Source organism: Panthera onca, chromosome A3 (assembly GCF_046562875.1).
Source record: "Panthera onca isolate mPanOnc1 chromosome A3, mPanOnc1 haplotype 2, whole genome shotgun sequence".
Lineage (NCBI taxonomy): Eukaryota > Metazoa > Chordata > Mammalia > Carnivora > Felidae > Panthera > Panthera onca.
Window position 1 is genome coordinate 110,346,555 of NC_138341.1, and position 26,956 is coordinate 110,373,510.

General features: G+C 40.8%; 1 protein-coding gene across 2 annotated transcripts in view; it reads left to right on the forward strand.

Moving 5' to 3' along the window:
* DNAAF9 (dynein axonemal assembly factor 9) overlaps positions 1 to 26,956 on the forward strand; it is a 130,946-nt gene that overhangs the window by 36,011 nt on the left and 67,979 nt on the right. The window contains exons 8-14 of one of the 2 annotated variants that reach the window (XM_081795316.1): positions 8,045 to 8,143; positions 11,890 to 11,945; positions 15,223 to 15,358; positions 19,134 to 19,215; positions 20,196 to 20,232; positions 24,303 to 24,390; positions 25,759 to 25,835. In XM_081795316.1, coding sequence (XP_081651442.1) covers positions 8,045 to 8,143; positions 11,890 to 11,945; positions 15,223 to 15,358; positions 19,134 to 19,215; positions 20,196 to 20,232; positions 24,303 to 24,390; positions 25,759 to 25,835 — 575 coding nt within the window. The remainder of the gene's footprint in view (positions 1 to 8,044; positions 8,144 to 11,889; positions 11,946 to 15,222; positions 15,359 to 19,133; positions 19,216 to 20,195; positions 20,233 to 24,302; positions 24,391 to 25,758; positions 25,836 to 26,956) is intronic. The other variant, XM_081795315.1, reaches the window with a different exon arrangement.

The window sequence follows — 26,956 nt, forward strand, 5'->3', positions numbered from 1 at the left end:
GGGTGCCTGGGTGGCTCAGTTGGTTAAGCATCCAGTTTTGGTTCAGGTCATGATCTCATGGTTCATGAGTTCGAGCCCTGCATTGGGCTCTGTGCTGACAGATCAGACCCTGGAGCCTACTTTGGATCCTGTGTCTCTGTCTCTGCCCCTCCCCAACTCGTGCTCTCTTTCTCTCTCTCTGTCTCTCAAAAATAAACATTATTAAAAATTTTTAAAAATAAAATCTTCAAAAAAACAAACCAGTCAAGAGAATTAGATCCAGATATTGAAATTAACTAATGAAGAATTTTAAGTAGCTAATAAAAATGCTGAAGAATCAGGGCCGCCTGAGTGGCTCAGTCAGTTAAGTGTCCAGCTTCAGCTCAGGTCATGATCCTGCGGTTCGTGAGTTTGAGCCTTACGTCAGGCTCTGTGCTGACAGCTCAGTGCCTGGAGCCTTCTTTGGATTCTGTGTCTCCCTCTCTCTCTGCCCCTCCCCCGCTCATGCTCTGTCTCTCTGTCTCTCTGTCTCTCTCTCTCTCTGAAGGATGAATAAACATTAAAATAAATGCTGAAGAATCTGAACAAAAAGAGAACAGCATACATGAAAAGATGAGAAATTTCAGCAGAGACTTGAAAAGTAGAAAAAGAACTAAATGGAAATGCTAGAAATGAAAATACTATATCTAAAATGAAGAATTCATTAGATTGTCTTAACAGCAGCCTAGATACAAATGAAGAAGTGTTCTCTAAACTTAAAGATATATCAAAGGCAATTTCTCAACTGAAGGACAAAGAGAAGAGCAGCAAGGGGAGTAGAACAGAGCATCCAGTACCTGTCAAACAATGTCAGATGATCTAACATAGTATAGTCAGAATCCCAAAAGGAGAGTAGAGAGAAAATGCAGCAGGAAATCTGAGTTGATACTGTCCAAGAACTTTCCAAATTGATAAAATCAGTCCACAAATCCATGAAGCTCATTGAACGCCAAGTGGGATAAAAACTACTATAGATATGTATAAAAATGACAATAAATTTGTACAGGGGTCTCTTGTGGTGAGTTTACAAATGTCCTTAATAAAATTCAAATTCAACAACCAGAAGTATTTAAAAATGCTATTCCAGTCTTTGAGTCTCTAGAAAATCACTGAAAAGGGTGTAATCCATACCTATATTACTTTTTAAAAATTTGCCTTATTCCCCCTTCTCTCAGCTATTTCATAGCTTCCAAACTTCTCTGAAACCCTCTTTTCTCTCCACCATCCAAATACTTTTTCTGCTCATATTTATTTCCCCCTTTGCCAAGATTGTAATCTTAAACCAGGATTGACATCTGGGCTTTAATTTCCATTGGCCAATCATTTCTGGCAGCTCTTTGATGGCCAGAGAACGTACAGCTCCATGCTTCCTGGTCGGATCCCACAGATCTCAAGAGGGAGAGTGCATACTCCTCTGTGAAGTGTATTTTTTTCTTTTATTATTTTTTCCATGAAATATTCTTTTTTCTTTTAAAGGTTTTTTGGTTTTTGGTTTTTTTGAGATAGAGGGAACCAGCGGAGAATGGGCAGAGAGAGAGGAGGACAGAGGATCCTAAGCAGGCTCTGCGCTGACAGCAGAGAGCCCAAGGCAGGGCTCAAACTCACGAACTATGAGATCATGGTCTGAGCCGAAGTTGGACGCCTAACCGACTGAGCCACCCAGACACCCCTCCATGAAATATTCTTTACAGATGAACTGCACCAGTTCTCACAAATACACTAATTAAACTACAAGGAGGTGCTACTTTTTCATCTATAAAAATGCTAGAAATTTCTAAAAGACTAGATTGAGTTGCCACTTGTCAGAGTAAGAGTGAGGCCTTCAACGGAATAGGTGAAATGCCTGTCTTGAGTGAACATTTGGCATCCCTATCCAGCAATTTCTTTTTTTTTTCTTTTTAATTTTTTTTAACATTTATTTATTTTTGAGAGACAGAGAGAGACAGAGCGTGAGCAGGGGAGGGGCAGAGAGAGAGGGAGACACAGAATCTGAGGCAGACTCCAGGCTCCAAGCTGTCAGCACCAGAGCCCTATGTGGGACTTGAACTCACGAATCGCGAGATCGTGACCTAGGCCGAAGTCGGATGCTTAACCAACTGAGCTACCCAGGTGCCCCCAGCATTTTTATTTTTTTATTTTTTTAAATGTTTGCTTATTTTTGAAAGAGCATGCTGCGCTAGCGGGGGAGGGGCAGAGAAAGAGGCGGCAGAGAATCTGAAGCAACTCCATGCTGACAGTGGAGAGCCTAATGCAGGGCTTGAATTCATGAACTGTGAGATCATGACCTGAGCAGAAGTTGGACATTCAACTGACTGAGCCACCCAGGTGCCCCCCAGCAATTTCGATTTAGTAATTTATCCGAAGAAATTAAAGATGTCACTGAAGAATGTTCACTTGAAGTATTTATAAAAACTGTAAACAAAGTAAATGTCCAACAATAGGAATTTGGTTAAATAAAACTATTCAGGGGCACCTGGGTAGCTGTCAGTTGAGCAGCCGGCCCTTAATTTCGGCTTTGGTCATGATCTCACAGTTCATGGGATCGAGCCCCACATCTGACTCTGTGCTGACAGTGCTTGGGGTACTCTTTCTCCCTCTCTCTCAAAATAAATAAACTTTAAAAAAAAATTATTTTTCTCCCTCTCCGCCCCTCTCCCTAGCACTCATTCTCTAAAAAAAAAAAAAAAAAAAAAAAATCTCAGTGGCCCATTATACTGTCATTTGAAATGATGTTTTAGAATTGGATTTGATATAGGGGTGCCTGGGTGGCTCAGTCAGTTGACCGTCTAACTTTGGCTTAGGTCATGATCTCATGGTCCTTGAGTTCAAGCCCCATGTTGGGCTCTGTGCTGACAGCTCCGAGCCTGGAGCCTGCTTCAGATTCTGTGTCTGCCTCTCTCCACCCCTCACTCACACTCTGTCTCTTTCTCTCTCTGTTCCTCCCCTGCTCGTGCTCTGTCTCTCTCTCTCTCAAAAATAAACAAACACTAAAAATTTTTTTTAAAAATTGAATTTGATATAGAAAGATGTTCAAAATATATTTAGCAAAAAAGTAAAAGGTATTCCATCTTTGTAAAGTTTGTATGTCTGTGTCTTAGAAACTTTAGGTGATAGTCTTATTGGTCACTTGTTTTCATTTTCCCATTTTTATTGCATTGTGTAATTCATAAAAATACTTTTAAATATTGAAATTGAGCTTTTTTTTTCCCTCTTGGTCAGTCAGTATAGTGCCTTTGAGTTTTTTTTTTTTTTGCTTGTTGATTTATTAAATACATAGTCCTTGATCCCTGCTATTTCTTGGATACTGTGCTTATGCTAAAGTCACAGAAATAGGTAGACCTGGCTCCTGCTCATACTATTTAATGGGCTCTTAGGCCAATAATAGCAGCATACTTTGGTAACTGCTGTAATTGCAGTGGAACATAAAGGGTAAGGAAAATCATTCTTCCTGGAATTGCTTCCCAGAGCATGTGTGGTGATCAGAGATTTTCCAGACCAAGGAGGCGGCGGTATAAGCATTCTAGCCACAGGGAAGGAACCTGTCTGAGCCCCAGAATCATCTCCTTTTCAACATTGAGAGAGGTTGTTCAAATGTGGCTGCTGTCCCCTTGCCTAGTCCTTAAGCCAGCTCAGCTTACCGGTGGTGCCATGGATATGGACTTTGAGCCACCAGAGAGCAGGATGCCAGCGTAGGGCCAAGAGTTCTGACTAAAGTTCAGCATCTTTTGCCACCAGCCAAGAACGAAGGCACACTGACACAGTCTAAGCATTTTCTGACCTTTGCTGCGTATCTGACCTTGATATCTATCTGGGACTGTCTTCTGGATTTGACTTCAAAGAGTCTGAGCAGATAAACTTTCCCTTCTTCCACATCAAATGCAACTGACCATTTCTACCTACATACACAGTATCCATTGGAAAAGTTGGAGAATACTGTGGTGGAAAAAACAGACTCTGGGTATCTCCTGCCTAGATATATTTCCACTTCTGCTCCTCTTTAGTATTCCATCCTTAGGTAGATCACTTTACTCTGAAGTGCCTCAGTCTCCTCATCTTTATAGTGAGCATAGAGAAATATAAGGATGTTAGGGTGTTTTAAGACTCTGTGTGTGTGTGTGTGTGTGTGTGTGTGTGTGTGTGCACATTTATGTGGGCATTTCATGTATAATGCTAGTTATTTTTAATATGAGAATTCATTGCATCTTTCAGTTCACTCCTAGCATGGAGCTGAAAGCAGTATTTAATGATTTATTCTATCTTATTCTGTAATTAGTACTAACACACCTGGCTCCCTCGGGGAAATTTTTTGGAACAGAGTGCCCCATCTTTTTTCGTGTATCCTCTAAAACACATAGACTATCTTGGACCCTGGATCAGGGGCACTGATTGGACCTGATAGCAGGTCAGGATCCCAAACTCAGGAGGTCTGGTTTACTGGGCCAAGGCACAGAGGTGGTAGGGTAGGACAGTCTGACCCAGGTAATTGTAGATTTCCAGTTACAAATAGACAATATTTGGGGTCTCCTGGGTGGCATAGTCGGTTAAGCATCAGACTCTTGATCTCGGCTCAGGTCATGATCTCGCAGTTGCTAAGTTGGAACCCCTCATTAGGCTCTGAGCTGATGGCGCAGGGCCTGCTTGGGATTCTGTCTCTCCTTTTTTCGGCCCTTCCCCCACTTGTGGTCAAGCTTGCTCTCTCTCAAAATAAACAAACTTAAAAAAAATATATGCACATGTTTTGTATATATATATAATACGTCTGTAAAATTAGAATGAGAACATTTTCCAAAATGTTTTCTTTTTAATTTTTTTTAATGTTTATTCCTTTTTTGAGAGAGAGAGAGAGAGAGAGAGAGAGAGAGAGAGAGAGAAAATATGCGAGTGGGGGAGGGGCAAAGAGAGAAGGAGACAGATTCTGAAGCAGGCTCCAGGCTCTGAGCTGTCAGCACAGAGGGCTCGAACTCATGAGCTGTGAGATCATGACCTGAGCCAAAGTCGGATGCCTAACTGACTGAGCCACCCAGGTGCCCCATATTTTCCAAAATGTTAACAGTGATTTTTGTTCTAGATTTTCTGAGTTTCTGTAATAAATGTATATTACTTGTGTGTCTGTTTTTAAAGACTTTTTATTAACACAGACTCAGAAAAGAACATAAAACTAATACGTAATTTAATAAGTCATTATAAAGCAAAGCAACAGAGTCTTGCCACCCCAGAAGCAGTCTGAGTGCTTTTTGCCAAACCCATCACCTCTTTCCTACTCCCCGAAGAATAACACTATCATGAATTCTATGGCAATGACCCCTGCTTTTCTTTGCAATTTTATCATCAAAATGTGCTTCCAAATGTGCTTCATGTATAATGCTAGTTATACTTTGCATACTATGTATACTATATACATAGTTTAACTTTGCCTGTGTGTGTGTGTGTGTGTGTGTGTGTGTGTGTGTGTGTGTGTTTAGGTTTCTTTTAATCTATAGGTTCTTTTTGTCCCTACCCCCACTTAACTATTTATTAAGGAAATCAGATCATTTGTTTTATAGTTATCCTCGTTGGGATTTGTTGATCACATTCCTGTCATGTAGTTTAACATTTTCCCTGTCTGATGTATTTCTATATTATTGGTAATTGAATCTAGAGGTTTAATCAGTGTCAGGAATGATTTTTCGAGGGAAAACTACTTCTGAGAGGGTATTCTTTACAAGAAGTATATATGTGTAATTGAATCTCTTTTAATTTTGTGAACAGTCGTTGATGTATGGTCCTTAGGTCTTTAATTGATTAATTAGATCCTTAATTCACCATTGTAAAATGGTAGTATTCCAATTCTATAATTCCTTCTTCATTTATATTCTCTAAAGAGAAATAATTCAGCTTGCTATTATTTGGTTATGCAGTGGTGGAGTTCATGTGGGAAGAACAGGATAATTGTTTGAATTCTTGCTTTTATTTATCAATTTTCAAAATAAAGTTGGTTCCCAACCATTCCCAAAAGTAACCAGTTAGTTCTTTTTAATATATCTCATTTTGAACTCATAGATTTAAACCTATTTGATGTGTTTTTATCCAGTGCAGTTACCATCTTTGCTGATGTTCAGCTTGTTCCATCTTTGGGTAGTAGCTCACTTAAAGTTGGTTACAAATTGTTTTGACACAACCCTAATAGTCCTTGATAACTTCCTTGCCATATACTACGATAAGAGATTCCTGGGTTCTCTTATACATTTCCTGTCCCAGGTCTGGAATCGTCATTTCTCTAATAAGTTCTAGTTTGTTTGGGGAGTGGTATTTTAGCACAACAGTGTAGGTGCTGTGAATGCTCATTGGTACTGGTTTGGTCATTGTGTCTATATCTCTTCAGTGGATAGAAGTAGGAAGTTCTCTGTGTGTGTCTTTCTCTGCATATGTATATACAAATATTCTCACATGTATACCTGATTTTTTTTATCCCAAATTATATATAAAACATATTCAGAAAGCAGTTATCAGCACTGTCACCCATGTGATTACTTAAAATAATTTTAGATACATATACACATATACTTCTGTATTTATTTATAAATAAAATATAGATCATCTGGGCAACAAGCAGCGGAGCCATTAGTAAGAATGTTGTTTACACTAAGAATTCCCAGCAGGGGTCCATTGTGCTCTATGCCTAGGGCCAGTAGACTCAATACCTGGCTAACACGGAGCCCATAGGTCTGAGTACTTGCTTATCCCTGACTGGGAGAGAAGAATGGAGGAGAGCGTAAATCCAGCTAGTAAGTTTTAATGCAGCAAACAGAATGCCTGCTGTGAGCAAGGCACTAGTCCAGCGCCCAACATACAGACACTTAAACTGTGAGATGGGCAGTGAAGATAACTTATCTCAGTACAAATTATCAGCAACTTCAGAATAAGACAAGGATACTGTTTGAGTGTCTTAAGCAACTCATAGATGATTTTTTTTTTTCTTTTGGTTAACTGATGATGTTTTAAAGGAAAGCCAGTAGCACAAAGCAATGTGTGGTGACTGGGAACCAGAATGAGTTCAGAGAGGAGGCTGAAAAGTAGCTGGGATAGGGAAGGAAAGAGGTTGCACAAAGAGGAGAGTCAACTGGGAAGGGCACACTGTTTCACAATCCTCCCACTGCCACTGGGGGAAGGTGTAAGGGAGGAGAGGGCTCTGGGCCACCCATGGCACCACCCAACTTCTAAGGTCATCTGACTTGTCCTTAAAGCTCCACTGATGTGACCCTTTTGGCACAGGATGTACCATCTTTAAGATACATCATAAATAGTTCCCTCTTTCCAACAAAGATTGCTAAAGGTATTGGAGTGGCCATTACTGCCCCCCCTTTTTTTTTAAACAATTTTATTATGCTGTAATTTATATACCATAAAATTTGCCCATTTAAATGTACAATTCAGTAGTTTTTAGTGAAATTTACAGAGTTGTACAACCATCACCATAATCGAATTTTAGAATATTTTCATCAACCCAAAAAATTCCCTTGTGTTCACTTGCAGTCAGTCTCTGTTCCTCATTCAAATCACTGATCTACTTTCTGTCTCTATAGATTGGCCTTTTCTGTATATCTCATATAAATGGAGAATACACCAGGTGGTCGTTTATATCTGGCCTCTTTCACTTGACATAATGTTTTTGAGGTTCATCTATGTTGTAACATGTATCTGTAGTTTGCTGTTAACTTTTTTAAATGTTTATTTATTGAGAGAGAGGGCGAGTGGGGGAGGTGCAGAGAGAGATGGAGACAGAGGATCTGAAGCAGGCTCTGTGCTGACAGCTCAAACCTGATGTGGGACTTGAACTCACAAACCATGAGATCATGACTTGGGTTGAAGTCTGATGCTTCACCATCTGAGCCACAACAGGCTCCCCTGCTGTTAACTTTTAAAACATTTAAACAGTCTGCTATTTTGAGATCTGACTCATGATTCTTAAGTACTTGAGATCTGATTCATGTTTCTAAAGTACTTCTTAATATAACCAAATGCATTATCCTTTTCATTTTCTTCATAGGATTTGGTGGCTTTTGAACATCAGTGGACTAGCTTCTTTGCTAATTTTGATACAGAAATTCCTTTCCTGCTGGAACTTTCTGAATCTCAAGCGGGTGAGGTATGTAAGGGAAGGGTCAAAGAGAAAGAAAAACCTGATTAACTTATTGTTTCTATTTTTGTTTTGTTAATTTTTTCAGAATGCAACACTACCGATCCTAATATGTTTATTCTTTCCTTATGCTTTGTTGTATGCTGTATAGAAGTCTTTAACCCCCATGCCAACCTACCAACATCTATAAGGAAGTTGGGTGTTTGGTACCAGCTCCTATATAAGATGGATAGTCATTTTTCAGTGTCATGATACCTATGTCAGCAAGGAATTCTATTGGGCAGTAGTTGATAAGCCTAGACATAATTTTCCACATGTGAGTAGCACACCTTTGTCAGTTGAGTCTCTAGGTAAATTTTTTTTTCCACGCAAACAATGATGAAGTTACTAGATTCAGGGTAAGATTCACTCCAGGAGTAAACAGTGGTATCTAAATCAAGAACCGAGGCATAGGCCAGTGCCCAAAACTAGTCAGTAAGAAGGATCAGAAGACAAATCTTGAGCTTGTACTTGGCCTACTTTGGTTTTGCACGCCAGTCCTCAGCTCCCCTGTGCTACACTGACTCCTGATCTTTGGAGCTGGTGTTGACCTTTGTTGTCATGCATCTCACTTTTACGTATGTTATAAACGCCACCAACGCATTGCTATTATTTTTGTTTAAGCAGTCAGTTCTCTTTTTAATCTCGTTTTAATCCTTTCTAAGAAGATTTAAGTAATAAAAAAAATCTTACATATTTGCCCATGTAGTTACTGTTTTTGATGCTCTTCATTCCTTTGTGACGATCCAGATTTCCATTTGGTATGATTTCCTTCTCCCTGAAGTGTCCATTAATATGTTTCATAGTGAAAACCTTCTGATGATGAATTCTTCCAACTTGTATAGGTCTGAAAAAATATCTGTATTTCACCTTCATTTTTGGGAGACATTTTGCCACGTATAGAATTCTTGGTTGACCGTTTTTTCCTTTTTGTACCTGGAAGATGCTGTTCCACTGTCTTCTCACTTGCATTGTTTCTGATGGTCTGTTCTTTCGTCTTTATCTTTGTTCCTCTCTGTATAACTGTTTTTTTTCCCCTCTAGCAGCTTTTAAGCTTTTCTCTTTTTTTACTGGTTTTGAGTTGATTTTGATGTGTCTCACTATAATTTTCTTTGTTTCTTGCGCTTGGCTCTTGTTGAGCTTCTTGGATCTGTGGATTCATAGTTGTCATCTAGTTTGGGAAGTTTTTGGCCATTATTTGTTCAGATATTTTTTCTGTCCATCTTTTTTTTCAGAGACTCTAGTTACCTCTATATTAGGCCACATGAAGTAGTCCCACATTTCACCAGTGCCCTTTTTAGTTTTCTGGATTATTTTTTCTCTCATTACTGTGGTTCCTAGAGTAAAAGATACTCAAAAAGGTATATTCTGTGACATGTCACTCCTTGTTTCCTATCACCTCCTTCTCATTCACTCCCTCACTCCACCATTTTCCACCTACTCTACTGCCAGTAGATAACAAATCTCTTCATTTCTGATTTGTCTTTTTTTTTCTTTTGCACACATGAGCAGATACATGTGTATTTTCTTAATGTCCTCTTGTTTTTTTCATTGAAGGGCAACATACATGTAGTCATTTTCACTTTTTCACTTAACAAGAAAATATCCTGCAACTTTCTCCAAGTCAGTTCATTGAGATCTTCTCATTCTTTGTTATGATTCATAGTATACTACTGTGTGGATTTGTAATTTATTCAGCCGTTCTCTTATGTGTGCTTATTTAGGTTGTTTTCAATATTCTGCCATTGCAAACAGTGCCATAGTAAATAACTTTGTGCTTATGTATTTTCATATTGTTGGAGGTTTGTATACCTAGTAATGCGATTGCTGGGTCACAAGGTAAGTGCACATCTAGTTGTGTTAGCTATTGCCAAATTTCTCTTCAGAAGGGTTGACCAATTTGCATTCCCACCAGCTGTATATGAGAGTGCCTGTTACACCACAGCCTCACCAACAGGATGTATTGTCACACTTTTTAATTTCTCACCATCTCGTAGATAAGAAATGGTATGTCAGTATTATTTTAATTTGTATTTTTCTAATAATGAGTAAGCTTGAACTTTTTTTCATGTTTGAAGGCCACTTTATATTTTATTTTCATATGTTTTTTTCCCGTTTTAGTATTAGTACAGTATTATTAACGGAACTAGAGGAAATAGTGATCGAATGATCCTCCTAGGTTATTAGGATTACTTGAGATAATACATTTAAGTGTCTATCACAGTAGAGGTAAACCTCAGTAAAATATAGCTATTATTTTAATATATAGAGAGTTTTTACAGATCAGTAAGATCTGTAAACACCAAAACTCCAATTGATGAACATCCAGAGGATGTAAACAGTTAATTACCAAAGGGAAATCCAGATAGCCATTGGACATATTTGAATATATACTCTATTTCATTAGAAATCAAAGGAATGTATAATACAGCTGCAGTGAGGTACCATTTTTCATTTATCAACTTGGAAAATATATTTTTAAATGGACATTTAATCAACAGTGCTTACGAGTTTACCCTGAGATAGGCACACTCATGTATGGTAAGTGGAAGTGTATATTGATAAAACTTTTTTGAAAAACAATTTGGCAATATAGTTTTGCCTTTTTACCATATAATTTCATTTCCATATCTGCTTTAAGAAAATAATCAAAGCTGCAAATAAAACTTATGAAGAGTTGCTTATTGTAGTATTATGATATAAGAAACAGATTTCTAAGAATAGAGGGCTATTTAATAAACTTTGGTACAGCCATATGCTATGGATGTACCATAGAAAAAAGATAGGAAGAAAATTTACCAGGAAGTTAACAGTTCTTAGATTGTTATATTATAAAATAAGCATATATTACTTACATAATCAGAGCAAGAGGTAAACAATAGATGTTTTTTAAGAGGATTAAAATTGCATTTTGAAATTTTGACCCTTTTGACATAGCCCCTGTGTATCAATTTTTGGTTAGTGTTTAGCCTAGCACTTTACATACCAATGCTGAGAAATACTTCTGTGCTTTCCTGGGAAACTTCTTTCTGTGTATTTCTAAGTTCTGTGGATTCTTTCTTAATGCTGATTTTAAATTAGTATGTTAGAATTAATGTATATTCCCTTATTAGTAATGTAGAAAAACAGGGGTGCCTGGGTGGCTTAGTGGGTTCAGTGTCTGACCAGCTCAGGTGATGATCTCATGGTTTGTGGGTTCAAGCCCATGTTGGGCTCTCTGCTGTCGGCACAGAGTCTGCTTTGGATCCTCTGTCCTCCTCTCTCTGCCCCAGCGTGCGCTTGCTCACTTTCTCTTTCTCAAAAATAAACATTAAAAAAAAGAAATGTAGAAAAACAAATTTTTAATAGAAGGGAAAATTCCTACATGATTAGTATCTTGGACCATAGATAATGGTTGGTCCAATTTTGTTTCAATAATTAAATAATAAAATTTGACAAGAATTTTTCTTTACCTTTCTTTTTCTCTTGCAGCCATTTGTCTGTTTCTGTTGCTGTTTGTTAGTTACTTGTCCCCCAAATTCATGTTGCTTTCTACCACATATGTCCTTCCATGTTCTTATAATAACCTATAAACACATCTCTCTCTCTCTCTCTCTCTCTTTCTCTCTTTGCAATACACACATACACATTCTATACCTACGCACATATATATATATGAGAGATTTGTGATTGTTTTATAAAATTGTGATATAATACAGTGTTGGCTTCTTTTTTAGCCATTCAGAAGTTACTTCAGTCATGGAATGATCTCCAGCCATATAACTGAAAACAGGTAGGTTTCTTGGGGAAGAAAGGTGAATGATGTTAGAGAAATGGGGTTTAACAAAGGAAGTGGATGTGAGGGAGCATCTAAGTCCAGAAGGTAGAGTCAGGAAAATATAGATTGACTTTAGTCATCATAGGTTAAGAAATGCGTACTCTGAAAAATTGTCCATTTCACTGCTTTTGTGTATATGTGTGTATATGTATGTATGTGTGTGTATGTATATATATATTAATATAGATTTATAGCAAACTAGTTTTTAAAACATCGTAGCTTGCTGAAATCTTAAGAAAGGAATTTTATATTCCATCCCTACCCCAGGAAAGCTAGGAAGTAGGATGTCCATGGGCTGGGCAGGGATCCTCATTTGTGGAGAGTAAAAGGGCTCTGGCAATAAAGGTCCAGCCCCAGGAAGACAAGAGAGTATCAGGGTTGCTGCATTTTGTTTTCTTGTGGTTTTTCCTTTAGCACCTCTGTTTGTCATGGTAATCCAGAGGGCCCAGCCTGGGATGGGATCAAAGTAGATCAAAGTAGATTTTTCCTCTCTTTTATTTCCTAATTCCAATCCAGTGTGAAATGAGACAGATTACACTGGTTGAAGAGTCACTTAACTTGAATTAAGCTTCAGAACAAAAATCAGTTATGTTTACTTTTAAGAGCCCCTGTTTGCCTGAAGCTTAAGGAGGTATTTTTAAGAATAATACAAAGAAATGTAAACACTTTTCCACGTGACACACACTAAGGGCAATTTAAGGAAAGGATCAGGGATAAAGGAAACTGTCTTAATCTGTTTTAGCTACCATGACAAAAATTCCATAAACTGGGTGGCTTATAAACAAAAAACATTTATTTCCCACAGTTTGGAGGCTAGGAAGTCCAAGATCATGGCACTGTGAGATCCAGTGTCTGATGAAGGCCTGCTTCCTCATTTCACTATAAACTCACATGGCAGAAAGGGCAAGGGATCTCTCAGACCTCTTTTATAAGAGCCTTTTTTATAATACCATTCATGTGGGATCTGCCCAAAACCTGGCTTGGATTTAGTTATGTCCCTAAATGATCTCTATGGGTCAGCAGGAGGAGTCAGAGACATCTGGCATCCATTCCCACCCAGTAGGGAGTGTTAGGGGGGCTGTATTGACCACTTTGCTTAATCACCTCCCCAAGGCTATACCTCCTAATACCATCGCTTCGGGGGTTAGGATTTTAACCTATGAATTTTGTGGGGATACATTCAATACACAGCAGAAACTATTTTTTAAAAATACCCTTGGGGCGCCTGGGTGGCTCAGTCAGTTAAGTGTCCCACAGTTTAGCTTAGGTAATGATCTCATGGTTCGTGAGTTTGAGCCCCAGGTCAGGCTCTGTGCTGACAGCTCAGAGCCTGGAGCCTGCTTCGGATTCTGTGTCTCCCTCTCTCTCTCTGCCCCTCCCCCACCTTAAAAATAAATACACATTAAAAAAATAATAACAGAAAATAAAAATACCCTTTAGTCACTGACTGTTGTTGAGAACATATGACATATTAAACAAGAGAAACATGGTTAAAAAGTAAACCAGCCACGGGGATGCCCAGCTGGCTCAGTTGGTAGAGCGTGGTCATGATTTTGAGCCCCAAGTTGGGCATAGAGATTACATTTTTAAAAAATTAAAATTCAAAAATAAACTAGTCATGGTCTTTGCCCTCATGGAGTGAGTATATAGTGTGGTGGAGAAATAAGACCTTAATCAAGCAACCTCACAAAAAAATATAATTACAAACTCTGGTGCCATAAAGGAAAAAAGAACTTGGTACTGTGAAGACCATAGCTGGGAGCATGGACTCCTCTGGGAGGAAATCTGAATGATGAGCAAAGGTAATTAAGGGAGGGGCTCCTGGGTTGGCTGTCAGTGGAGTGTGTGACTCTTCATCTTGGGGTTGTGGATTCAAGCCACACATGAGGTGTAGAGATTACTTTAAAGTAAAATCTTTAAAAAAAAAAAAGGGAGAAAAGCACCCTGAGATGAGAACATAAGAAACATAAAAGAGGATGAGTTTGGTGGGACATAGGAGTTGGAGGAGAGTGGCCTTTCATGGAGCCAAAGAAGTTGAATGTAGATCATCTTTCACCATGTGAAAGATTTCAGTTCTCCTGAAAATAACATAAAGACATTACACTCTTTGCATGTGTAAAAGGTTGTGCTCTCTGCATTGTGGAGAAGAGACTGTAGGAGAGCGAGAGTGGAAGCAGGGTAGCTGTGCAGAAGCATTCTAGTTATCTAGGGAGGAAATGATGGCAGCATCGACGAGGCTTGTAACCATGTGGATTGAGGGAAATGGACAACTAGTGAGTTGATTGATTGGATTTAGAGGGTTAGGGGCAGAAGAAGTTAAGGAGGCCTAAGGGGGCCTCTCAGGTCTGGCTCAGTCCCTGGATGGATAATGATTCCAGGGGAACAGGTATAGTGGGGTAGATCATGAAAGAGGAGAGGAGAGGCAGATAGCTGAAAGTAAAACCCTAGGAATATTCTGAGGCAGATAGAAGAGGAGAATGGCTGATGAAGGAGACTGAGAAGCGACAGCTTTTGCAGGGAAAGGGTGTCCGGTGCTTCTGAGAGACCAAGGAGGGGCAGGCTGAAGGCTGCCTAGTGGATTGGCTGTTTGCTACGTGAAAGTCATTTGGTGACTTTTGCAAGAGTAATTTGAGTGAAATGACTGAGGGGGTCAGTTGAAGTGGGCTGAGAAAAAAGGAAGTAACAGCAACAACAACAAAAAAAAACCACAAAAAGACAAGTCTAACCAAGAGAGGAGACAGAAGAAGGGGACACATGCAAGTCAGGTGGATGTGGTAGTGAGGACATTCGTAGCCCTACTCTCCTCTTCCCATCCTAAAGGCTACTCCAAATAGTTAATGCCTCTGTTGTCTGCCTACAGTCTATCACAACTGCTATCATCCTTTAAAATTTGTTTCCACTAAAATGCTATTGTGTGAAACTGGATTCTTGCTCCATCTCTGCACCATGGACAGCAGACTTACAGAACTTTCTCCTTAAGAAGTAGGACAAGCTGAAAATATAAACCTGGCTTGGATTTAGTTATGTCCCTAAATGATCTCTATGGGTCAGTAGGAGGAGTCAGAGACATCTGGCATCCATTCCCACCCAGTAGGGAGTGTTAGGGGGGCTGTATTGACCACTTTGCTCAGACCGCAGGACACCACTCTGAAAACCCCAAGAACCCACTCACTGGGAAATTGTCCTGGCCAGGAATCTCTTTTCTAATCACATTTCTGGTTTGCCACTCTAGCCCTAATAGGCAGCCATTCGTTCTCTTTGGTAATCACTCCACACGAGAAAACCTGAACGCTGGCAACTTTAACTTCCCTTCTGAAGGGCACCTGGTACGCAGCACTGGTCCCAGTGGGAGCTTTGCCAAACACATGGTGAGTGGCTTGACTACCTGGTGTTTAATTGGTTTTATTATTAAATAGGAAAGAGGGGAAGTTAAGGGTAACCTTTCTGGTTAGTGTATTGATTTAACCTTGAACTTGAAGTTGTTTTTGGAGTGAAGTGATTGCAAACTGACTGTATTTATAGAAGCACTAGGTATAATTTGAAAACATCATAGTTAATTTTTAAATATTTGAAGGAAAAAGGTTAAAAAAATACTTCCACAAACCAGACTCTTTAAGTTGTCATAGTAGTATTGTCAATAGAATAAGAATTTTAAATTAACTTGGAAATAGAGTCATCCAAGCCTAAGTTTGTTTTGTCTTAACTGTTACATTTAAGGACATAAACCTTGAGGGTCACTGTTCTTGTATTGAGGGTGCCAGGGAGAAGACTTTTGCATTTGGTGGTAAATTGTCTACTATGTTCTTTTAAAGGAAACATTAGACTGAAATGTGAGACTCTAGTGATTGTAAAAGTCCATGGAATTTTGATTATTTTCAGAATGTTCCTGACAATCAGGAAAGCTGGGGAGGTAGGTACTATTGTTTAGTTTTGACTGGAGAACATGAGACCTAGTCTCTCTGGACTGAAACCTCAAATCTGCCTCCAAGCCAGTCAGGAACATAGGGCTGCTCGAATAGATATGCTGTCAGGATCTTACTGCCCTGTAATGGGAGGGCTCAGGCCTCATTTCAACCCCCCAGAGCACCCTTGGAATATACAGAAAATGCCAAATGGCATAGGCTTCTTTGTGTAATCTTATTTGTTGACTCTACATGTTAAATTAAAACTTAAGGAGACTAGCTGATTTCTGCCTCTGGGAAGATGGAGTAGACCTACTTCTTCCTATTCCTTCTGCTAAGTACAACTGAAAACCCTGGACACTATATATAAAAGAAACATAGGAGGGTAGAAGAAGTAGGCTGGCTGAGGACCTTGGACCAAAGGGACAAAATGGCAGTGAGTTTTCTGGGCTTCCTTTTTGCCTATATATCCCAGACTGGATATTGGAAAGCTGACAACCCAGAAATGCCAATAGGCACAGACCTAGAAAGCCCTAAGTAAAGCCTCTTTTCTCTGGTGGAAGGACTAGGAAGGGGACAGCCTAACAAGACAGAAAACTTTCAGGGTGCCTGGGTGGCTCAGTCAGTTAAGCGTCTTACTTCGGCTCAGGTCATGATCTCGTGGTTTGTGGATTTGAGCCCCGTGTCAAGCTCTGTGCTGACAGCTTGGAGCCTGGAGCCTACTTCAGATTCTGTGTCTCCGTCTCTCTGCCCCTCCCCCGCTCATGCACACACTCGCTCGCACGCGCGCTCGCTCTCTCTCTCTCTCTCTCTCAAAAAATAATAAAATAAACATTCAAAAAATTTAAAAAAAAAGAAAATTTTTAGATAACAGCTATTCTATTCCTGCCAAACCCCTCAGAAAATATTTCCATCTACCCCTGCCAACAAGAGCTGAGTGAAGAGCCTAGATATCCACCCTTGCCAGGCTGTAACAGGGCACCATTACCTTACCCCCACCCCTGTCAGTATTAGAGAAGGCCCAGTAGGGGGCCATGACTTTCATCCCCACTGGGCACCAGTGAACCCTGCCTCCCCCTGCAGTATCAGTGGAGACAGGGGAGCCTTGGATGTACACCACTATCCAGCAGTAACGAGGTGTTCTTCCTTGGGGTGGTATCATTGGAGGCCAGTGGAGAGTCAGGACTTCCACCACCACTCAGCTATAACAAGGCCATCACTTACCCATAGTGTCTGTGACTCTCCCAAGCCAGGGTGGTGTCACTAGAGGCATACTAGGGAACCTAAACTCCTATTCTGCCCAGCAGTAACAAGGAGCACGCGCTCTCGAGCGTGCGCATACACACACACACACACACACACACACACACACACACACTCTCTCTCTCTCTCTCTCTCTCTCTCTCTCTCTCTCTCTCTGGGTGTCAGTAGAGTCTGTGTGGAGAACCTGGACTTAACGCTCCTACCAGGCAGTAACAAAGCAATGTGCTCCCCTATTCACCCACAGAAGCAGTGTCAAAGAAGGGCTACTAAAGTGCAAGATTTCAGTAAGATCCAGGGTAGACTTCTGCTTTCGGTGCTAACACATAAAGAGCTTAGAAATCATCTCTCCCACCCTTACAAGAAAAAAGCTAAAAAACCTAAAACCAACAACTTTTCTTGGGCTCATCAAAGAACTGAAGTCTCAAGGCAAATACACTCCAAAACATAGAGGGGTGAGTCGAGAGAGTCACAGCCAATGTCTGCTTACCTGGAGCAGAGCCACATGTAAATAACAATTTTGATGAACTCCTGGAGGCTGAATATGGACTAGAGTGAGAGAGGAAGACTCCTGCAGAATGTAGGGAGGGCCACACACACTTGTGGGTTTAATTCTTTCTGTACACCTACAACTGCTCTTCAAAACAATCTATTAAGTTTTTTTTAATTTTCCAAGTTCTTTGTAGAACTTTTTATAATAATTGGGGATCTTTATTTTATAAACTCAGAAACTTAATGAGGTCAAGGAACTTATATGAGATTTGATCCTGGGATGGAGGTGGGGGGTCTGCGATTATGACCTTTCATCTTCATTCATCTCTTTTTCAGTGTAACATACTTACCCTTTCAACTTCTGTGCCATTTATGAATAATTTACAGATTAATCAGTGACAGGTAAAACATGCAAATCCAGATTATCTGAGTAATTTTACATTATATATGTAAATTCTCTTGTACTGATTTCTTTTAATGTATCAGTAAATTAGATGTGAAATTTACTTATACAAATTTATGATATAATCTCAGGAAGCTGGTTTGAAACACATGGCATCTTTAAAAAAAACTTGAGTTAGGAGAAATTTGGAGTCCAGGGAACATGTTTTATTGAGGAAATATGTCCATTAACCAACAATTAGAAATATGTACATGCATTTTTATTTAGGATCATGGCAATATTGATCATGTTCATGATGGTGAATTACAGAGTAGTCATAACAAGTCCTTAGTACAAATCTTTGGATTCACGGTGTTCACAATATTACAGAAAAAATGCCATGCATTCTCTTGTGACTTCCTTAAACGTTGGAGTAGAAGGAATATTTGTGTCACATTTTGCTATTTTTTTTAATATATTGTGCTAATTTCTTTTCCTTTAGCTCCTATAGTAGCATTATTTTGTTGTTGTTTTATACCTGATATCCTGGGAACCCTGATGAGATGCTGGATTTTCACAAGAGAAAAGGACATCTTTATCAACTTTTGTATAAATGAACTAAACAAAGAAGAATAAGAGTTTTTAAATCTAGGAAACTTATTTTCTTTTCTCCAAGGCCTGTGTATAGAGATGAAATACAAATGAAGATGGGGACCTGGGGAGCACCCTCTTTGAATTTATAGCTCCCCCACACATCTGCCTGTCATGTTGGCCAAGGTCCTCACTGTGAAAGTTCTAGACTATTAATGGAAGTCAAAATCCAAGCATATTTCCTCTTTTCCTTCTAAGATGTGAATTCATTAGCATCATGGGCTGACCCGACAGCAACCTCACAATGTAGCCAAGGTTAAAAACACACACACACACAAAATACCATTGGAAAAACAACAGCTAAACGTGACCTTTTCCTCTGTGCCTTTAAAAAATAATAAATCAGCTGTTGGTGAAATAAAATTGATTTCCATTAACTATGCACTTTTCATTTCTCTAACAGTACACACCTAAGTCCCTGCTCCTTTTTTACTCTTACTTTTTTCTGACATCCAGGTAGTACAGTGTGTCTCACCGAAGGGGCCCCTTGCCTGTTCAAGAACATACTTTTTTGGAGCTACCCACGTTCCTTACTTGGGTAAGTTCTTGTAAGTTATCATCTCATCAACTTACCTAATGAATACTTTTTCCCATGAACTAGATAAAAGTGGACTCACAGTTTACTGCTTTCCTCAGGAGCTTAAGATACCCACTTTGTCAGCCTCCAACTCCCTCTCTGATTCCAGAAGGAGAGTTGATGTGCCTAACACATGTCTCAAAGAATGTATTTCAGGAGGAACAATTATCAGCTCAGGATGTATATAGTTTAACCATATGTGAGACCATGTGCTCAGTGTCAGAGGGAAGGCAAAGATGAGTAAGTCCTAGTAGGGGATAGCAGGAGGTGTGGGCTACAGTGGGACTTTGGATGACTCAGCCAGATGCCTGCTGTTCTGTGAGGAAGGACCATGGTAGAAGGCTACCTGTGGACTGGGAACATTCACAGGAGCAAGTGTTCCATGCTGCAGGGCCATCCAGAAAGGTTAGGCCCACTAGAGCTGCTCTCCTTGCTAGGGTAACTAGAAGTTGCAGACATCCAAAGAGGTATAGAGAAGAACCTCTAGAATGAATGAGGATCTCAGCACTGTTCCACAGAGGGTATAGCAGAAACCAGGTTTTTACCTGGGTGTTGCCATATAAGCCAGAAGATTCTGAAAGAAGCATGATAATTAAGGGTCAGCTAATTAAGGAGACAATAAAAGAGTCAGAACTGAGCCTACTTAATTATACCTCTTAATTAAAAAAATTAAAAACAAAGGCAAAAACATTCCAGAGCCTGAAATTCCCCATGTCTTCTCTGGTGTTTAGTGGTGACAAAATCAGCGTCAGGAGTGAAGGACTAGGAGGATACCGGGCGAAGCTGGGTTTCTCTCTTGTGTGTGCTTGTACTGTATTTAACCCAAAAGAAAAAAAAATGTAATTCTTGACATCTTCAAATTACGAAATTGTAGTCTCCTTGTGAAATGTTTGCATGTCTTGTGATCTTGTCACACTTAATTCATGGTTCTCTTTTCACAGGTGATGAGAGTAAGCTGCCCAAGAAAACTGAACAAATGTAAGTCTTCATTTCTATCTTCTTTTTTCTTTTTTTTAAAATTTTTATTTATTTTTGAGAGAGAGAGATACAGAGTAAGTGGAGGAGGGGCAGAGGGAAAGGGAAACAGAATCCCAAGCAAGCTCCACACTGCCAGTGCAGAGCCCCGATGCGGGGCTTGAACTCACAAACCGTGAGATCATGACCCGAGCCAAAATCAAGAGTCGGACGCCCAACCAACTGAGCCGCCCAAGTGTCCCTCTGTCTTATTTTTTCTTTCTCAAAGTTGAGTTACTCTGAAGAAGTGGCTGTCCCACTTTGAGATCAGCAGTGGGTGGGAGTGAGCAGAGTGAAGTAGTGAGCAGAGCTTTAGTTCCCAGCCCCTGTCCCTCAGCATGGAGTCCTGCTGTCTTTGATATGTGCTCCTCTCTCCAGAACTCAGAGACTTCCTCTCTGCACACCCATGCATTTCAATGGCCTGACTCTTCTATGTCTTCTACATAGTACATTTTTTATCAGAGGCTTTCCCACAAATAAAACATCCTAAAATGCATTGGGAGAATCTGTGAAACCCCATCTGGTCTGAGCAGTGTTTCCTCTGGAGTTGACTCTCAGGCTTAGGGATCAGAGCTAGGATCTGAACTTAGGCTGTGCAACTTTAGAAAGGTCCTAGTGTTAACTTCTCTCCCCCCACGTATAACAGGAAACCAAAGATAAGAAATAAACTCATTAATGTTTGTGTTAGTCTTCTTGGGCTACCATAACAAAATATCAGAGATTGGGTCGCTTAAACAGCAGAAATGTATTTTCTCACAGTTCTGGAGGCTAAATGTCCAAGTTCTAGGTCCAGCATTGTTGGTCTCTGGTGAGGCCATTCTCCTTGAGTTGCAGACCACCACTTTTTGCTGCGTCTTTACCTGGCCTGTCCTCTGTGCTCTAGTAGAGAAACAGAAGTCTTTGATGTCTCTTCCTCTTCTTATAAGGATACCAGTCCTACTGGATTAGTGCTCTACTCTTATGATCTCATTTAACTTTAATGACCTTCTTAAAGGTCCTATCTCCAAATACAATCACATTGAGGGTTAGAGCTTCAATATGAATTTTAGAAGGAAACAATTCAATCCATAACAATGCTGGAACTACTGAATTCCAAAAAGGAATTTTCCTTTAGAAATACATAATAGAGTTCTGTTATTACCTAGTTAAATATTCCAACATAAACTACTATGGTCTAGACAAGTGCTTCCCAAAGGCCAATAGTGACAGGCCACAGAGAATCATCTAAGGATCTTTTTATACATATATGATCCTCAGGCTATAGTAGTTCCCAGAATTACCCCTACCCCTCTGGGGTAGGAAACACTAAAGTGTATTGGAAAAAATATAACGTGAGGAATATAGTCAGACTACAGAAAATTTGGAAAACTGAAAAGAAAGTAAGAAAAATAAGATCGGCTATAATTCCTCCTCTTTGGCACTACCCTTTAATATCTTACCGTGTATCTTTCTGGGTGTTTAAAAATTCTACATTTAGGTTTTGTATAGTGGTAATTAATGTGTGTGAAGTTTTTTATTTTTTATTTTATTTTTTTGTTTTTAAGAGAGTAAGATCAGGGGGAGGGGCAGAAAGAGAGGGAGAGGAAGAGAATCCCAAGCAGATTCCACAATATCAGCACAAAGCCCGATGCGGGGCTCAAACTCACAAACCATGAGATCATGACCTGAACCAAAATCAAGAAGACACTCAACTGACTCAGCCACTCAGGCACCCCAATGTGTGTGCAGTTTAAAAAAAAATTTTTATGTTTGTTTATTCTTTAAGAGAGGGGGTGGGGGGAGAGAGAGAGAGAGAGAGAGAGAGCGAGCACGAGCAGGAGAGGGGCAGAGAGAGGGAGACACATAAACTGAAGCAGGCTCCAGGCTCTGAGCTGTCACCACAGAGCCTGACACGGGGCTCAAACTCACAAATCTTGAGATCATGACCTGAGCCGAAGTCAGATGCCCAACAGACCGAGCCACCCGGGAGCCCCTGTGCAGTTTTTAAATGTGTGGATTTTCTGCACTTTAGCAGCAAGTCAACTGCGTTCTCATACGTTGATGGGTATATATAATCTTGTTTTGTATCTGCTGATACTTTTATGCCACCTGTGCTTAGCCACTGGATCTTCATTCTGGATCTTTGGCGTTTTTCCTAAACCAAATACATTGGTGCCCTGTTTCAGGGACTGGTATTGAGGGGTGCATGGGCCCATATCAGGAGACTTACTGAATCACAGAGCTGGTAGAACTTGGGCCTTGTGGAGTCCTAGGGAAGGCAACAGCAGTGCCATCTAGGCATGGAGCAGACTCTTCCCTTGTCATGAATCTCGGGCCTCCCATTCAGGCCATTTTGAGTCCATAACCAGGTACCTTTGCATTCAGCTCTTATCTGAGGGTCTGTATAGGAGAAGGCCAAGAGTGGGGAGACCTGAACAGTGTTGGTACTGAATGATGTCTGAATCAAGCTGGGTGGGGAAAGGAGGAAGACCTATATATGTCTTTGGTGTTGGTGTTTAAGTGTGGAGGATTGTGGTTTTACCTGGAAGTGGCCAAGCTCATTGTCAGTGTCCCTGCCAGGCCTACTTCATACCAGGATGGATCCCTCTCTCATGGCCTGGCCAACAGTCTTCAGGATATGCTGATTCTTGGAGCTATCATTTTGTTATGTATACTTTTTCTTTCTTTTTTTTTTTCTTCTACCCAACTCAAATCCTTTACCTATAATGTAGAGGTGTGGTGCAGGAGCCAAAGAGGAAATTAAAGAAGTTGGCAGTATGACATGGCACAGTAGAAAAGCACCAGGCTGGCATCAGACCTGAATTCAAGTGTGCCATTCGTTTTCTGTTCCATGGACAACTTATTCCACCTTCAGAGGCCCTACTTGCTTCTTCTGTCAGAGGAGTTAGATCAGATCATTTCTGTGTTCCTTCCTGCTTTCCAATTCCTGTCACCTTCCTTTACCTGTTAAGAGATTCTCAGGCATAAAAATAGACTTTTCTGTAGTAGTCTGAGGCAAGGCTTTATCACTTTCTTGCCAGGCACCTCCTTTGCATTTCAGGGCCTTGTGAATGAACCCCTTCTGTCTGTAATTATCCTGATAAGATCCTGGATCTCCCTCCCCTAAAGCGTGATTCTCAGCCAAGGGCAATTTTACTGCTCCTCTCCCTCCAGTCCTACCCCCGACTCCCAGAAATGGTTGACAGTGCTGGAGACATTTTTGTTTTCCCAACTGGGGTACTGCTGGCATCTAATGGATAGAGACCAGGGGTGCTGCTAAACATCCTGTAGTGCACAGGACTGACCACATGACAAAGAATTATCTGGCCCAAAATACGGAGATTGAAAATTTTTGCTTAAGAAGAACCAGTGTCGGATTTTCTAGGGACCTTCATAGCAGTCTCAGTCTGGCAAAGGAAGAAACCTTCTTATAATCACTTTGGGAAAAAAAAAAACTTTATAATCACTTTGGGAAGTGAGGAGTCCAAGAGAAAGAACAAGATTGGCGGGCAGGGAGCAGGGAGGCTTTAGGAAGAGAATGTTTCCCCTCAGAAACATTCTCTATTCTCTAGAGCAGGTAAGCTACTTGTAAAGTGGTCTGCAGCTCGGAATTTGAATTTAAGTGGAGCTCATCTTCTCTAGTAATCTCTCTTGCCCCTGAGGTCTCCTACCCTGAGATTCCAGTAACAGCCAGCCCACAGCAGGCCTGGGAGAAGATGACATGAAGGTGTGGTGTGCTTGGTCCTGGAAAAGCAAAGTCTGTACCATGACACTGAAGGCGCTAGGGAACCCATAGAGTTCTCTTCTGTGGGATCACAAACAGGGAAGGTTGGTCTTCTGAGCAGAATTAAGAAGAGTTGACTTTTCTGTCATGGTTTCGTAAGAGCAAAGTGTATCTCAGGTATGGGGCACATGGCTTTAAAAGGTTTAGAAATCAATGAGTTCTGTTTTTGCACTTTTCTCATTCAGTTCCTTAGGGAATGTCATTTATGTGCATGCAGCGTTTATTGAAACCTTATGATGCTGTAGTTAACCCATATTTTTTTGTTCTAAAGTAGGCTCTTGTCCCAGGTGTATGCTGCTGTTATTGAGGCTGTTTTGGCTGGCATTGCATGTTATGCTAAAACTTCCAGTCTAACAAAGGTAATTTAAATACCATGTTTCTCTTTCTTTAGTAGTTATTTCAATGTAAAACTTCCTATCCATCTGTTTTGGCTTTGGATACCTGGTACTACTCAGTTTTGTGTGAGCTCGGGCCTCGGTGGAGCTGGCACCAGACACAGAGATGTCTGGAGATCACTGGGCTTCTGTTGCCTGTGACCGAAGTGTCGTTTGTCCTACGAAGGACCACTAATCAGCACTTCTTTGTAGATCTTTGTAGATCTTTGTGTTAAAGAAAATCATTCTGTAGCATAGTGTTTTAATTAATAGCTTTTAAAAAATCCTTTTAAAAGTTAAAAATAAAGAAAAATATAAAGTTAGGTAAGTTTGATTCTTTAATGTTAGGGAGAGAGCATGCAAGTGGGGGAGAGGGACAGAGAGAGAGACTGACTCTCAAGCAGGCTCCATGCTCAGTGCAGAGCCGGATGCAGGGCTCGATCCCACAACCCTGGGATCATGACTTGAGATGAAATCAAGAGCCAGACGCTTAACTGACTGAGCCACCCAGGCTCCCCAAGTTTGTTTTGAACTATATAGTGTGATTTCCTATAATTTAGTGTTAAAAAAAAAAAAAACCTAAAGATTAGAAAATCTTACTTGCCTTTCCTAGACAAGCACATGTGTTCTCGTTCTCTGACCGTTCTCTTCCTTGCTGTTTTGCGGTTAACCTGCCCTGCTGAGTTGGATTCCTATATCTGACCCAGTAAGGAGATGAGAAGAGTCGGCTTGATGCCTCCCAATGCCAATAGGACCTTTCCTGAAGGAAGCCATTTGACATTGGAAAGGTTGTGTATGATGTAGATACCAGAGACACTGTAGCCGTAGTCACCAGCTCCCTGCTATCTCCCCTCCTCACTGAACTTGAATCCCTGGCACAACTTGGGATTTCTCAACCCTTTAGCTGAAAGTTTATGCACTATCAGTTCTCATACCTTTGTTTTTTTAACTGATCTTTTGTGAATCTAGGTATTTGAATATTCTTAGCATCTGACAGAAACTCCAAGGGCAGTAGTCTCTCCCTCAAGGCCAGGGGAGAGGGGGGGAGAAAACACTTTTCCAGACCTCACAATGGCATCATCTCAGCTGGTTACAGTTCCCAGCAGATCAAGTTCCAGTGCCCACCTGCCTGAATGAAGTGTTTCCTGTGAACCCAGCCCAAAGAAAGCAGGCACCTGTTTCCCTTAACACAATGTTTCCACTTTGATCTATTGATGTATACAAAGCAGTCATGTAGAGGGGAGGGGCACAGTGTTCTCCTGGCCAAATGTTAGAAGGGTACTTCCCATCAGTGATGTGTACTCTTTCCTGCTGTGAAAGCTCATTGTCTCTGTTTTGTCATTGGTTTTACAGGCCAAGGAGGTAGCTGAGCAGACCCTGGGATCCGGGTTAGATTCCTTTGATTTGACACAGTTTAAGGCAGGCCTACGGTAAGCAATGACTGCTATTTTATATAAGGAATTATTTTTAATGTTCATTTTATAAAGACCCTCTTCTCCCTTGTATTTGATATTCCACCTTCTCTTTGAGAAACGTTCTAGTAAAATAAGGGGATGTGTGAAGGAGAAACTCAAGATCAGGGCTTTGAGAGGCCAAGGAGCCTAAGATGGAGGAACTGTATGAGAAAGAGTCAGACACATTCCTGATGACTGAAGGGGAGGCAGATCAATACCAGAGGTGTCGGAGACCTGAAGGACCCAGGTTCACAAGTTAGAAAGGTGAAGCTGGGGACGTGAGAGGTGAAGCTTGTTGGGTCGAGGTCCCTGGGCACGAGAAGGCAGTCACTGCTTAGAAGAGCCTGGCTCTGGGCCTCCTTGCCCTCTCAGGTCATTGACACCCTGAGCCTGGCCCTGCCTCAGGGGCTAGATGCTGTGGGAATTGGGCTTGCTGGCAGTCTAAGCATCACACATCTCCTGGCACATCACAGAGGCTCTCTGTGTGGTCTGTGTCCATAGCAAAACTTTCATGAACCCACTCCGCCTAACCCTCTCTGTACCATATGAGGACCACTAGGTGCACTTTTTTTGCAAAGGAGACCGAAGACCCCAACATTGGGGAATTTCTTTAAGAACTCTATGGGACGTGCCCTGTGGTGCCTCATCTCTGTACCCCACATTTTCTTATATCTATAGCCCTGGGTAGTGAGAAGGAGTATTGAGAACAATAAGTCAGTCAATTGATCTAACAAGAGTTCTATCGCTGTAACTCCAGGAGTGGAGGGAAGAGCCAGATCTCTTTGGTGCAAGGCTTAAGGTTCCTTTCCTGTGGGTCTTCTGGATCTTGTAGCTCAGGCCCTGAGAGGAAGGGGACAGAGGAAGTTCGTTCCCTTAAGGCCTTGCACTGGCCTGGATTGTCTGTTCCTGGAAGACCTGAGTTTGAGAAAGCACCTTTGCTTTCCAGCTCTGTGACTTTGGGCAAGACAAGGAGCTCTCTGAACATCTGTTTCCTCATGTTCCCACTGTGCTGAAAGACTAGGCATGTAAACGTTAGCTGCTGTTGCATGGGGCTCTTCTGTGTCACCATCAACACAGCTGGCCTATTCATTTTCTCC